The sequence below is a fragment of the Anser cygnoides genome, chromosome 9 (assembly GCF_040182565.1).
Source record: "Anser cygnoides isolate HZ-2024a breed goose chromosome 9, Taihu_goose_T2T_genome, whole genome shotgun sequence".
Lineage (NCBI taxonomy): Eukaryota > Metazoa > Chordata > Aves > Anseriformes > Anatidae > Anser > Anser cygnoides.
The window spans coordinates 27,091,196-27,106,364 of record NC_089881.1 but is presented as its reverse complement, the minus strand read 5'-3'; the positions used below and the strand labels follow the sequence as shown (position 1 = coordinate 27,106,364).

General features: G+C 38.8%; 1 protein-coding gene across 1 annotated transcript; it reads right to left on the bottom strand.

Annotated features, from left to right (window-relative positions):
* Positions 1 to 7,266: 7,266 nt before the first annotated feature.
* Positions 7,267 to 13,864, bottom strand: TM4SF18 (transmembrane 4 L six family member 18). Its single transcript, XM_013199254.3, has 5 exons — positions 13,436 to 13,864; positions 11,526 to 11,615; positions 10,719 to 10,861; positions 8,611 to 8,791; positions 7,267 to 7,342 (listed from the first exon to the last, which is right to left on the bottom strand). The coding sequence occupies exons 1-5, from the start codon at positions 13,610 to 13,612 to the stop codon at positions 7,328 to 7,330; spliced, it is 606 nt and encodes a 201-aa protein (XP_013054708.1). The 5' UTR covers positions 13,613 to 13,864; the 3' UTR covers positions 7,267 to 7,327.
* Between the last annotated feature and the right edge of the window lie 1,305 nt (positions 13,865 to 15,169).

Genomic DNA, 15,169 nt, shown 5'->3' with positions numbered 1-15,169 from the left:
GTTTGTATACTACTGAGAAAATAATTTCTGTTAAGTCTGTCTGAAGAATGCAACTTTTTAAGTGCACTGTTAAAAGCTCTAAATGGCAACAGCTGCCCCTGGTGTGTCTGCTCCTTGTTGACATAACTAAAAGCAAGGCAGGCCCTTCAAATGCAGACTTTCTGTTGCTTGTTAAGCTCGTTCTTTCTGAATCTACAGATCTCTTTGTTTTCCCTTTGTACAGCATTCACTAAACTGGTGAGAAGGAGGACTGAGGTTCCTGCTATCACGGCAGCATTTGCACACTGATGCATACTTGGATAAGCTCTTCTAACCCGCCACAGTTCCCTTGTAAATATAATTTTAGCACAAAGAATGGAAAATACAGGTACAGATAAAATGGTCTTCCAGGATTTCAAGGACTGGTCTTCAAGGATTGGAACCGTGGGGTGGTGGCGGGGAAGAATGTTTACTTTTCATTCCCAAGCAATTTCAGTACTACTCGAATGGAAATGAGGCACAGAAATTCCACAGAATGAACTTTTTATGTTATCTTACTCCTGCCCTATCACTGAGCAGGATAAGACACATTCTTCAATGATTAAAAGCATAATAGATATTCAAAGCTCAAGATAATCTTAACTGTTACCATTATTTAAACTGACTACTCAGTGCAGAAGGCTATACTTCTGTTTTATTCAAATTCTGCAGATCTTTTGTATCAGCTAGTTTAATTGAATAAAAGCAAAAAAATTGGACCTTAAACCTACGACTTTTTAAAAGCACCTAACTGAAATTTGCAATAGCATTTTTTCAAGCATGCATCCGTTATATTATGGTTATGTCTGTAGCTTTAGGAATACCAGGCAAACTGTAAACTTGCAAATTGTAAAGACTTCTATTAAAAAAACAATTGTCAGTCACTTGGGCTTTCTTTTCTTGCACTCTGAGTACACTCATTCAAAATTATACTTTTCATTGTACAGCTTAAAATATCTGTAATAACTACAATATTCTTTGAAGCTATTTTCTTATTGCTCAGAAAAAATTATGAGTATTTTGGATAAAAGACTTCTATCCAGAAGATAGAAGATTCAGAAGATAACTAAAGTGGAACAGGTTTCCTTTAACAACATACAAAACTAAACTTTATTTACCATGATTGTGCTATACAGATAGATTACCAATTGTAATCATTATTCATACACAAAAGTTCAGTTGCTGACAGAAAATTGAAGTTCATAATATCAACTTTTGAAACTTTCTAAATAGCTGCATTAAATGGATAATTCTGTTTCTGTCCAAAAGACTTGAACTAAAGCCAAGTTTTTAAAATATGACTGTGATATATGGAGTAATAATTCGTGTCAAGAAGATGGTTGATGTTAATAAAGAAGGGGGAGATGTGGGAGTGTGGCCATGGGGGTCGACAAGCCCCATGGTTGGTGATAACATCGGTCTCTTAACGATGAGGCCATCAGGAATGTAAAGAGTTTAGAGGTAACAAAGAAGGGTGATTCGGGAGACGCTATGCCGTCTTGGGTTGCTTGTTCTCCAGCCGTTAAGGCATGGAAGTTGCTGGAGGTTTGCTGGTTGCTGGGCAAAGTTGTTTGACCAATGAATTGTTAGTGGAAAAGGACTGCTGTGGGGCGAATGGTGTAAGAAGGGAGCCTGTCCTCAATATGGGTTGCAACACGATAGGATGAAGTTCTGTCACCAATAAAGTAGTAGCAGTTACTGATCCTAAAAGAACCCTGGTGTCCGTGTGGTCGTTACGCCACAAATGGCACCCGAACAGGGACCTGAAGAAAACAAACAGGGACGTGAAGAAAAACAGGGACGTGAACAACAGGAACAGGGACAGGCTAACAGAACAGGGTCCAGGACAGGAACAGGGACACCGATCGCCTAATGAAGGTAGGTTCGGCCAAACTCAGCAAACAGCTCAAAGAAGCTCGTATAGAAAGTCGCTGGAAATAGGCGCACCGGAGCTGGAAGGAAGCTCAAGCTGAGAGAAGCGGACCCGTGCACACAACTGCCCGTCGCTGGCCGAGGGTAAGCAGTTGCGCATTATTGGGAATCATACGTCCTTAGAAACAAAGACTGTCCTGGTAACCTTACAGCTTATTCCCTTTATCAGACAGTTTATGATCCTGAAACATGGGACCAAATTGAGGTCAAGGTGTGGTACTCTGCTACTAATAACGACAAGGTTGCGGCGGGATTGCTCGGCACCTGGCGAACAATCTCTGAGGCCTTAAAGAGCTATGTGCGACCACAATCAGAAACGTGTGGTTTGCCAGATAGCGAGGGAGCTGCGGGCTCGTCCACCGATCCTTCTGCTACACCATCGGCCCCCCGCCGCTACTGCCATCGCAGGCCTTTGCTGTTACGCCCCCTGGTGACCTGGACGTTCTTTTGATCCAGGCCCTATAGGCCCTGAAAAGGAGCCGGATCTGTTTCCCTTCCATCCGGGAGGAATAGGATACGTAAGGCCCGAAGACCGAGTTGCTTAACAACTTAAAGCGAGACATACTGTTCCCACGACTAGCCCTGGAATTCTCCGGTGTTTGTAATCAAGAAAAGGAATGGAAAATGGAGACTGTTATATGATCTGAGAAAAATTAATGAAGTCATGGAAGATATGGGAGCACTTCAACCAGGATTACCATCTCCAGCTATGCTCCCCCAGTCATGGACATTAATAGTAATAAACTTAAAGAATTGTTTGTTAAACACTTGCCAGAATTCGGAAAACTTTGCCATGTTTATGTTTCAATTGATACCTTTTCTGGTTGTACATATGTATAGGAGTACTCGGGTTTCTTATGAATATGTAAAAGCAATATTCTATATATTTAGAAAGTTCGACGGTTGTGTGTGCGTGTTGGTAGAGCGTAGACTCCCCGCGCACCCAGCGCTGTTTACTTGCCTTTTATAAATATTACTAAATTCAGATTGAGTTGTATCTTCATTTATAACATGACCGAATCTATGATGAAATTTATGAGTTTCCCAGATTGGCATCACATGCTCAGAACAACTTCTGTAAGGATTTTTTTTTCTTTCCTTTTCCACAGAGGAAAGTCAGTGTTCAGTGGAAAGACTGTTTTGTTGAGGTTGCGTATGCCTCATTTGTAAATTAACTGAGGTTAAAAAGTATAATAAAATATTTACATCCTCTTATACTACTGAAATTCAAAGTAATTTCTTAATACTCAGCTAACAGTTATTCACGCATACGTAGACTATTTGGTTTATATGTGTTCAAATAACCATTGGACAGAGGAGGAGAAAAAGCGCATAATCGGTATCCTTGAAATCCTCTTATTTACTTGAGAGTAAAAAATATGAACAGTTCTTTGCCTTAGTCCCTTGACAACTGTAAATTACCGTTTCTTGATTTGCAAAAGAAGAGCATGTTGCTTTTATTGAAAGACAAACCAGAAAGTTTTGACATGCACAATTTTTCAGTTACACCTTTTTATCAAGCCTCACCTGAACATTTAATATATGCATGTGCCTGAGCATACGCCTATCATCTTTCTCCTAAGAATCTCAAAAATAAATAAATAAATAAATAAATAAATTGATGTGACTGAGTCTTCCGCATCTGCATTAGTATCTTCAGAGAGTGTTTGAAGAACAGAAGCCTCTCTCCTCTGGTAGACAGGGCCTAAAAAAACTGAGTACCTATCTTAATTGCTTAGGTAACAAAGCTACAGTTTGCTGTCATGAATATTATCTTGTTTTAAACCACAATACCTCATTTCTCATACTAAAGGTGCTGAAAACTTATGACTGTTCACAAAGTCCTCAAAATTGCATTGAAAATATAAAATTGATTTTTTACTTCAAACATTTCCTAAAAATGGAAATTCAAAAAATTAATATTATGAAAAAAAAAGGAGTTTTCTGAAAAGAAGTCTCAATTAAGGCTCATAGGGAGATTGAACTGAAACTTCAAAATTTCATGATATTTCCCTAATATAAGTGATGTGTTTAGTGCTCTAATCATGCTGCTATTCTGACTTTTAAAACCTTTGCAGGTAAATACCCTTTAAAGTTTGGTGGATCTTCATTTTTCCTCTGCCATCTAGTCTTTTCCAATGTGGATTAAAGCTGCCATCCAACATCTGAAGAATAGGGAGGTGCATTAGCAAATCGTACTTCAGTGAGACTCACTTTTACCTACATGAGGAATACTACTCCCCAAAATGCAAAGGTGGGTGCACTCCACTGTCTTTTACTGCAGATGTTTGCCCACAATTATTTGTGGTCAAAAATGAGTCTAGAGCGATTTCCAGTTGCAATGGGTTAAACAAATTATATTCCTACTCCAGACACAGCATCTTAATATTCTGGCAAAACGCATGGGCTGTAATGAATAATGCTGGCATTCCTACCTCTACGTCTCAGCATTAACTCCTCACTGACAGACATTTATAAATTCAGATCCACAGCTTACTTCCGGGTGCACCATGGAGTATTTTATGTGTAGATTTGAGCAGATAGCACATGCACAGGAAACCTTCAAAAGAAGGGTTACCTATCTGCCAGTGTGGTGTGATCTTTATCCTGGCTCTATGGCTCGCTTCCTCCTTCTGTGGTTGGGGTGAAGTCTGTATTCTGCAAATGGAGAGCCAGACAGCTATGTTGTCTCAAACATCACCATCAAAACAGTCAGGTATGTCTGGATTTCAAATCAGTTAATATTCCTTACAGGAATCCTGTAGGTTTTTTGTTTGTTTTTAGCTAATAGGCATTACTTGTTAGTGACAGCATATTTAGAACTGAATCAGGTTTGACTGATTTGACTAAACAGATCAAATTTAATTCTGCCTTAACCCTTAAAAAAAACCCACACAAACAAACAAACAAAACACTATTAGCCTTTGGTACTCACACCGTCAATTTCAAATGAATAAACTGCCCATTTAAAAGCTGTGTTGTCAAGTTATGGTATAGTCTTGGCCAGGGCGATGAAGATGCCAATATCTGGATTATGGATAAAGAGGGCTGCAGATTCAATATGTTCAATGAAAACTAAATTACACATCTTTCCTTTTGATTTATGCCACTGAAATAGGAGACACAAGCCTGTGTTAGAGCAGAAATGTAGATTCATATGACACAATCACAATCAAAAGATGAAGTAAAGACAACTGAGCCTTGTCAGTGATTAGGTAAAGCCAATAATAAGATTACTCTGGAAAAAGCTGTGAAACCAGATAGTGTTCTTTGTGTCTTCTGTCAGCTACACTCAATATTTTTCATTATCAGAGAGACAGATATCATTGGAAAGTGGAGAGGACAGATACAGGAGCAAGAAAAAGGGTTAAGTGTTTCTAGGTGTAACTTTCAGGTATTTCATTGCTCTTATCTAGCATATTAAATTCTACCTCAATAGATTCTGTTTGACTAAAAATAAGCCTGCATTTTCCCCATGACTGAAAAGGAGTCTGAACAGAATAGTTAATTTATTTGATTTCCTCGGTGAAACGGAGCTCTTCACCTTAGGAACATTTTGCAATTTTAGTGTTTTTCTGCTCTGAATGTATACCCCTCACATACTAGTTTTTATCCAAATAACCAAAATCTTTTTTCAACCCTTAACAAAATAAGCAGCTCCATGGCTTATAAGCATGAACTCAGCAAGATTTTCCAAGATATTTCGTAGGAATTGATTGTTAAGTTTTTGTTTATTTGTTTGTTGTCTGTCCTCAAGAAATATCCATAAATCCGTAAGAATGTGGGATTATCATTTAAGTTGTTTTTATAATATGACATATATTTAAACCTAGGGAAAAAAACACGTATAGTTCCAGAGTCCCTATTTTGTCATTAAGCCTTTTTATCATTTGTCTCTGAACATCCATGACACCTTGAATTGTCACCCAAAAGACTAGATCCATTCTTAACCATCAGTAATTTCTTTATTACGTCATTCAACTTAATAGAAACTAAACAGTTAAGTTTAGTTGCGTTATTCAAATCCTACAGGAAGAAATCAGCTTTTCAAAATATCTGTCAGAGGAATATCAAGGCAAAATCTCAAAGTTATCTTGAAACATAATTAAATTACTTAAATATTCTATTTGTTTTTCCCTAAATATTTTATCCAGAACCGTTGCTTATAGTATGGCTTACACTTCTAAGAGTGCAAATTTAATATTCAATTTTCATATGCCTGAGTTCCATTTGTTCTTATGTAACAAGGTTACATGCATTACTGCTAGTCTGAAGCATGTCTTTTGCCTTCTTCTGTGTTTTCGCTCTCTTGAAGATAAGAGTGCAAGACCAAATGTTGCCCATGCAGCTGCACGTGAACCATATGTTCACTTTATTGTGAATCCCTGAATTTCCATGAGGAATGAAACAATACTTCTTTGGCTGCCAATTTTAAAAAGATGATTCTTTTTCCTCTAATTATTATTGCTGCAAGAGAAGGCTAACATGGTTGCCAAAGTCAGGGTATTCAAACTAGCACTGGGTGCTCCCAGTGCAGGGTACCTTCCTATATTGCCTCAATTCCCATAATGCTTGACTCCCTCCCCCTCCCCGAAAAAACAAATCAAAACAAAACAAAAAAACTCTCCCTCCAGGTAGAAAAGAAGAGGCCCAGTGCACCTATTAAGCCTTACTAATTAGCATATATGACTTCAGAGTGGTGTATCTGATCTTTAAATCAGGCCTGGATGTCTTTCTAAATGCCTTACCTCAGCAAGACTTGCTAAAATTTTTCAGTGATTGATTTGTGCAGTTAATAAGCTTTTTAGAACAGAGTAGGATAGGCTACTGCCTTTCATGACCATTATGGTCTGTCTGTAACTAAACTTAACCATTTAGAAACCATGGCTTCATCCAATAAACTAATTCTCAAGGTAGAATTCCTCCTGACACAGTGGACTTTAAATCAGGCCCTATCATAACAACAAATACTCACATGTCCTAAACAAAGACAGGAGACGATAAAGGTAGTTTTACAGCAGTTTATTAAAAAAAAAAAAAAAAAAAAAGGCAGGCTTAGGACAAAAGTAGTTCCACGGTATTCAAACCTCCCTATTGTCAGAACAAGCTGGAAGGTAAAAAGTCATGGCCATGGACAACTGGACAGGTTAGAAAACAGCTTTTCTTTAGGAAATTACAGACGTCCAGCATTTAGCCATCAAACAGTTCAAATACCTTCTTCCACAATACAGACATTCTAGAAAGAAAGATTGAAGACAAAGATTTCACTTGTCTTTGCAGCAACCAAATCTGCCATCTTAAATGCTGGGGAAGCCATTTCTCTCTTTTTTTTTTTGGCGAGTGTGTGGGAGAAGCAATGAAGATTTCCTTGCCATTTTCAGAGAATCCCAGCCTGAAAACAAACATACAAAAGAATGAAGTGGAAGGCTTGCTTTTTTCAACTCAATATAGAAGTTGTTTGACTCTTAAATATCCACATCCAGCCTAACTTTAACATGCACTCAGGGCACAAGAGGTGACCCTGCTCTGCTCCCATGGGAAGACATTCCTTTTGACTTCACTGAAAGCTAGGTTGGTTCTCAGGTTAATGAGCTGTCTTTCTCTGGCAAGAAACATGTTTTTGAGAGAAACTGCCTCAGGCCTTGACCTCATTATAGGCTGCTGTTACAGTCAAGTCCTACAAGCAACGCTTCCTTGTCTGCTTGCCCAGGGTCATCCATGGCACTCACAGCTTCCCTGAACATGCTGCTCAGCACCGTTCAAGGATGCTTGCACTGTGTAGGCACTGCCATTCTACCTGTCCTGGCCTCCCCACACTGCTTCCCAAAGCATTTGCAAGAAAGCTTACATGTTAAAGATACCCCTATTGTGTGTGGTGTCAGGGGTGTGTGTGTGTGTGTGTGTGTGTGTGTGTGTGTGTGCAGGTGTATGTATATATGTGTCCATGTGGGTGCACATACATGCTTTTAGGGCGTTGTTGCTTTCCTTGACCCAGAAATCTTTCTTGAATGTTCTGTCAACACTGATACTGTTAGCTACATAAAAATCCTGAAGGCTCTTTCATTCGAGTGCAGATGGACAGGGAGAAGTAAGCATGTCTCATTTCACCTTACCTCCAAAGTCAGGGAAAGTGAATGCCAGTAGAACACATCACTAAAAACTGGTGTGCGTCAGTCACTTGAACCCTGGAATTTGAACTAATTCTTGTGCCAAAGCAGAGCCCTCTCAGTTATCATTTCAATAACCTAGTGAAAACACAGTAAAAACTGATGCCTGGACTGTAGAAAATGCTACTTACTACCTTTTGCATCTTCTTCTCCTTGCTGTGAAGTCCACACATTTATAAGAATGACTTTACACTGAATGCTAGAAGAAAGATGCTCAGAAGCCTCTGCTGACATGGGAGTAAAATTCTCAGCGACATTTTTTAATTTTTATTTTTAATCCCAGCCTCAAAGGTTAGAGTGAGCAGACAGTCATCTCTGTATACCACAAGGATGCAGCAGATTTACTGTCAGTACATATTGTCTGCTCATAAATATGCAGTGGAACAGAGAATGCATTAACCAGAAGAGCAGGTCCTCTATTGAGAGAAATTGCTGAAGCTAAACTGACCTTGTAAATGCTGAAGAAAGAAGACAACCTCAGGTCTTTTGTTACCTGAACAAAAACAGAATAGGTCCCACAGAGTGTCCGTTTCAACTCAGCAGCCACTTTGAGAAAACAGATGATCAACTGCAGTCCACTAAGAGCTATCAGAATAGAGAGTAAAATGATGTTCCATTCCACTGCATTAGCAGGTTCAGTGCACTGAGACCAAGCAGAGTAATTTGTGAGGTACCTGTTAGAGAAACAGCAATGTGAAGCAAATTAAATATGGTGTATGCAATTATATTTAAATACACATTATTTTAGCTTTACTATATAGAAAACCCATACTGGACTTTATATGCTTAAGCTTTAGGAACCAGACTCTGGTCTTTCATTACACCAGTGTAAATCCTGGATAGGTTTGCCAAACAAAGCTGAATAGAGACTTATGTACCTCACATACACCTGTTTCATTAATTTCTCTGTTAGACACCCAAGTGCTTAGAAAGACACTGCATTTTTGTTTTTCCAATGGCAGATGTCGGTCAAAGGAAGTGATTGTCCCGCTCTACTCTGCGCTGGTGCGGCCTCACCTTAGAGTACTGTGTGCAGTTCTGGGCACCACAGTACAAAAAGGACATTAAACTGTTGGAGAGTGTCCAGAGGAGGGCGACGAAGATGGTGAAGGGACTAGAGGGGAAGACTTATGAGGAGTGGCAGAGGTCACTTGGCCTGTTCAGCCTGGAAAAGAGGAGGCTGAGGGGAGACCTCATCGTGGTCTACAGCTTCCTCACGAGAGGGAGTGGAGGGGAAGGCGCCGATCTATTCTTAATCACCAGTGATAGGACCCGTGGGAATGGTGTCAGGCTGAGGCAGGGGAGGTTTAGGCTAGACATCAGGAAGAGGTTCTTCACCGAGAGGGTGGTTGCACACTGGAACAGACTCCCCAGGGAAGTAGTCACTGCACCAAGCCTTTCGGAGCTCAAGAAGCATTTGGACTGTGCACTTAGTCGCATGGTCTAAAATTTTGGGTAGACCTGTGTGGTGCTAGGAGTTGGACTCGATCCTTATGGGTCCCTTCCAACTAGGGATATTCTATGATTCTATAATTCTATAATATCTTAGTGGGTAGTATTGGTGGTAGGAAGACGGTTGGACTAGATGATCTTGTAGGTCCTTTCCAACCGTGTGTTTCTATGATTCCATGATTCTATGACTTTCCTTTTATTAATTTAATTTTAGCTCTAAGTTAGGTCCAGCTGAACACCCAAATTACATCATTCTAATCAGTGCATGCAACCTCGTGTCACCACATGCAACTTCCAGTTGTTTAAGAGCCACACTTTGTATCCTTGAGGATCCTGTACGTGCATGATTTACATGTGCTAGCTGTGCCCTTTTACCTGTGAGACATGCAATAGCCTGGGGTTTAATTGCAAGAAGCTTTGTTAGAATCACTTGCTCAGTGATGCTGTTTTTTTTCCCAACCATTTGTAGTTGAAAGCCTCTGATAAATTTAATCCTCAGTGCATTCGTATGCAGCTGGAAGAGCCTGGCAAATATGACTTGAAAATTCAAGTCCTATACAACCTTAATCTTTTAAAGGGAGAATGTAAAATCTTGTGGAAGCATCCCCAGAGTACACATTTGAGTAAAACCTTTCATGCTTCTAGGAGTCTGGGACACCGACAACACTTTTTCTACCTTCCTCAGGTGGTTTTTTTTTTGAGACATAGCAGTTCTCTGCAAAACTTTCCAATGATCAGACTGCAGACTTTTGAGTCTATTGGAGTTAAAGAGAAACCTACTAAGTTATTAAACATAAAAATTCCGTCTATAGTCTTTGAACCAAGAACTTGAGGAATTCGAGACAACATTGAGGAAGTATCCATCTACACTGAATCTAATCTTACATTCTTTACTACACATGGTTGTGACCATCACCAGATAAAGAATGCTTGGCTAGATGGACCTCCAGGTTTGATCAGTACAAAGATTCTTACATTTAAGCTTTTGTTATAAAGAAGCAAATACCTTTCTTTGAAAAACTTCACTCTTACAATACAGGTCCTGTGTTCAAGAGATTGTGCCATTTTATGTAAGGTTCTGAGAGAATTTGTCTGACTATTTTTTTTGATGAACAGTTTCTTCCAGGAGTTAACACTGATGTTTCTTACCCTCCAACAGTATTTTTGAAGATGTAGTCCCATCCGTTTGATGAATTGCAGAATGGGCCTTGGATCAACCCCAAGGTAAAAATGATGCAACTGTATCCAGAGAAAGCTACTCCAAGCAGGGCTAACACAATTGAAATAAAACTCTAAATTAAAGAGAGAAAAACATTACTATACGGGCAGTCTCCACAGAACATACATTCATTCTCCCTGACCAGCTACTTCCTTGAGGTTGAATTTCACATGTGATTGCCCCACTCTTCAAAATTCAGAGAGAAAAATACCAAATAATGATGAGTAAACATACATATGCAGAAGAAAGCTTAAGGCAGAATTTATGACAGTTTTACAACTCTCAGTTAAATTTTGTTTGGGGATCTTCTTTAAACTTGTGTTTTTGCAATGTTTTTGCAAAATTGTATCTTAGAACGCTAGAGGAATACATGCCTGCATTAAACATATTTGCATTGCAGACAGTGTATATTGACTTGTTACTTGAAAAAAAAACTTCCAAATAATACAAGCAAGGGGATGAAACTATTTAGAAGGAACATTCAATTAAAATTCTACTGCGTTTTATGTTTTTATTTTATTTTACAAGGATTTTTGTTTTTCTTCCATCCTGCATATGCATCAGTGGGATCAGCTGCACATTCTGTGGCCTTTCAACCTGACTTAGAATCCTTCTCTGTGAAAGAAAATGGAACCAGAGCAGAAGAGAGCTAAGAAGGATGTACTAGAAACACAGGAACAGGAAGATACCAAGAACGAATGTTGAATAGATGCACAAAAAATAAAAGATAGACTCACCCTGTAGGTTTTATTACAGCTCTCACTCTGGCAGCACTGATGGAACACACTACACTCCAGAGCTATGAGAATTACTGCCAAGAGAAGGATCTGTAAGGGCACATCATACAGTGAGTGAAATGACTGCAGATATATTGAGCCAAATTCTCTCTCCCCTCATCAAGATAAGAACTGTATCTGTTATGCGCTGCTGAGATTTTAAATCTGCACTAGGAAAGCACCACAGACCTGGTCTGTGTTCATTAGATTTAAGCATACAGTGTCTCCCATCCCAGTGAAGTGTTACTAGCATGGACACAGCGATACTAGTGAAACTGAAACAAACAAACAAACAAACAAACAGGCTCAAAAATGAAAGATTTGATAACAATGAAAGGAAGGATATCTCATTTATCTAGCCACATCAGTTCAACAACTTCTTCCTGACAGGTGGATCAGGATATCACTTCCCTTACCAACACAGCTATGCTAGAAGTCAGTAGTACAAGCCTGAGTTTGATTCAGCTGGAATTTCCTTTTCTTTCTTTGTAAAGTATGCATACTGTTTTTCTCAGAATATTTAAACCTGATTATTTAAACCTGATACTAGAAAAACAGTAAATAAGATTTGGACTCCGGAACCACAAGTTGCTACTCAGAAAGGCACTGGTTTGAATGGATAAATATGAAAAGGAAGTGTTTCTGAAACAGTTTGGGAAAACAAAGGAGATGGCCCCAGATTTGTCACTTGAGAGGGCTGGAAGTTAGGAGAAAAGCACAAGACGAAAGAGCTAAGAGTTAACTCAGAAATGTAATGGTATCAACCACAGCAGTGTTTAAAGTAACCCATCGTTTGGAACTATAGGAAATGCCATGAGCCACCAGAAGCTTTGCTGACATTAGAGTTTTTATCATTGGGATGAGCTCTAGCAAAACATGCTGATTAAAGCACAACACTATCTTCTCACATGCTGCTGCCCTGTTTGTAACAGGAAAATATGTACACCATTAATAAATTGGTAATGATCCCGAGGCTAAAAATATTTCAAAATATGAATGTAGCTTTTGCAGTTAACTTTTTGCTAAATTTTCAACTATCCATTTGCATTCAAATTCTTTCCCTGATAGTTTTTTTTTTTCCCCCTATAGTGAAAAGGATTACTTTTTTCTTCCGCTTTAGGAAGAATACATACTTTCAAATGAATACCTCATGTTTAAATAGCTCTCCCAGTTCAGCAGCTTCATAAAACCACCTTATTCATGCACATTAGCTCTTTAAAATACTGATTGTGTGAACAAACTTTTATCACATTACTACTTTCTGTTCCTGAGGCTACAGTGCTTTATGAACATAGCGAACAGCATGAGTAGTAGGCAACTCTATGTTAATTTATTACTGAAGATGAGCACATTACAAATATAATGGAGAAAATCCAACTACACCAGGCACAATGAGACTATCTTCTCTATTTAGCCTAACAACAGTAAAACTTGATGTACTGTGAGCTGTAATCAGTCTTCTAAATACTGGACTGTATACAGCTCTTAAAAACATCTGAACAGTCATGACAGGCTTTTTTTAATTTTTTTTTCTTTGTCTTGCTAAAAGAGCTTTAATTCAAAGTGCATAGAGGATTATATCAAAATAGTGCCTGACTCAATAATTTGTGTAAATTACATATAAAAAAAAAGCAAGCAGGAAAAAAAAACCAGCCTTGCAAAATCACATATATGAAATTAAATAGCATATGTAGCATGTGATTCAATATAGTCATAATTTCTTCAGTTTGATCATTTTTTTCTGCCTGCAGTATTTTGACAATGAAATCCATTTTCCCTTTAAAGACACAATTACTTTGCTGCCCAGTAACCCAAGATTATTTGCAGTTGAATTGCAATTCATTAAAAAAATCCATAAAATCAACACTTACCATCACACCTGAGAAACAGATCCCTTCGAAATACCACACATAGTTGGGAAGCTGGAAACTGGCGGCATATGAAGCATTCCCATTAGGGAAGTATAATAGGACATTAACAACAATACTCCAAAGTGCAAGAGGTATCAGCAGACAACTCAAACAACTTCCACATGCCTCTAAAGCCATTTCTTAAGAATGTTAAAAGTTTTGCTCTTCAAAGCTAGCAAAATGATACAAGGTTTTGATTATGAAAAGCGTTCTGGACCTCCTTAGTTTGACTCAGTCATTTCATGTTCACAAGGACCTGGTGATGGATATAACTCCAGTGCTAGTGAAGTGCTTAACTGTTAGCAGAACAATAGACAAATATTGCTGTCTAAACTTTTTGAGCATATGTCTTTAAGTACCAGTTTCCTTTCTCAAAGATCCGCCTTAGTGATCTTCCTAATGAACCATGTCTAGAAGTTAGACTCAGGAAGGAACATCAAAGATCTCATTTCCTAGTGACTGCTTAGAAACACACTCCTCCTGAGAACATGGATTACTGTGCAGCTATTCTGTGACATGAGGCAGATTGCTCAGCTGTACTACAGCACATTTTTTCCTACCTTAAATGGAGTAGGGGGCTGTTTGATGAATATGTCAAGCCTCTGCACAGAAAGGCTACACATTGTCTCAAACTACATAGAGATACCAAATAATAAAGCTTGGAAGATATCGTCCTAAGAACAATAGCTATCGCTATTGGAAAATTGTAGCAACACAGTCTAGAAGAAGGAAATAGGTCCTTCAACTCTTCAACTTCATTGAAGCACTTCAGTGGGACCCAGCACTCACTGGCTGTTGATATGAGGCATCCTCTCAGAAACACCAACCAGATTCTTGATCATGTTGCAGGGAGCACAGAAGCTCAGAAAAGGCTGGCTAGAAATTGCCAGGCAGAGTTATATTCACATGTTATTAATTATTCTTTTCAGCAATGTGATGCAGCTGAACTTTTTTTTTTGTGAGGTAAATTGCGCTTCTCTACTTCTTTTATTCTATGCTTATACGTGAGTACATATGGCTACAGATCTGACCTAAGTACATGTGATTTCTTGTATGTGACAAAAGGTCTGGCTGCTTTTTGAAATGCGCTTGTGACTTTGCACTGTGAAAAGCAAATCCCAGGCACTTTCCCCATTTTCATGCGTCATCATTCTGATAGCTCTAAGCAGCTAAGCATCCTTTCCAGTATAATGGAGCCAGACTTGTTGGAATGACTTGTTTGGACCCAGACTTGTTTGGACCCAGACCTTCTTTGCTTGCCCTGGTAAGTCATCAGAAAAGTAATTCAAGATCAAACTTAGGGTTTACTTAATAGGAATGTCAAGGTCAGAGAACAAAATTGTTGGGGCTCTATCAAAACTGAAAAGGCTGATTTTAGAAGCAATGATGTCATGACATATTTTCCTTCTTTTTCCCCATGAGCTGTTTTATGCCCTACATGTGTTAGGCTTCTCTCATGATCTCTTAAAAGCTGTTTGGGTTGCATGTTGTAACTAATTCCTTCCTACTGCTTTGAATAAGGTCACCCAAGGAAATGGGCATGGTGTTACTCATGCAAACAAACCATTTTTTTTTCTATTCATTATCCGCTGTATCTCTCCCTTTCCTCATTTTCCTCTCCCCTTCTTTTTCTAAGAGGTTTCACTTTGAAGTCCTCAGACTTTATTCTGAGGATCTTCCCATATTTTCTGTTTT

What these genes read in the sequence shown, in the direction of transcription:
- TM4SF18 (XM_013199254.3), bottom strand. Translation starts at nt 13,612, where the DNA reads ATGGCTTTAGAGGCATGTGGAAGTTGTTTGAGTTGTCTGCTGATACCT. An exon ending in TCTGTTTCTCAGGTGTGATG is followed by an intron (nt 11,616 to 13,435) that starts GTAAGTGTTGAT and finishes GTGCCCTTACAG; the next exon opens with ATCCTTCTCTTGGCAGTAAT. An exon ending in GCTGTAATAAAACCTACAGG is followed by an intron (nt 10,862 to 11,525) that starts GTGAGTCTATCT and finishes TCTTTAATTTAG; the next exon opens with AGTTTTATTTCAATTGTGTT.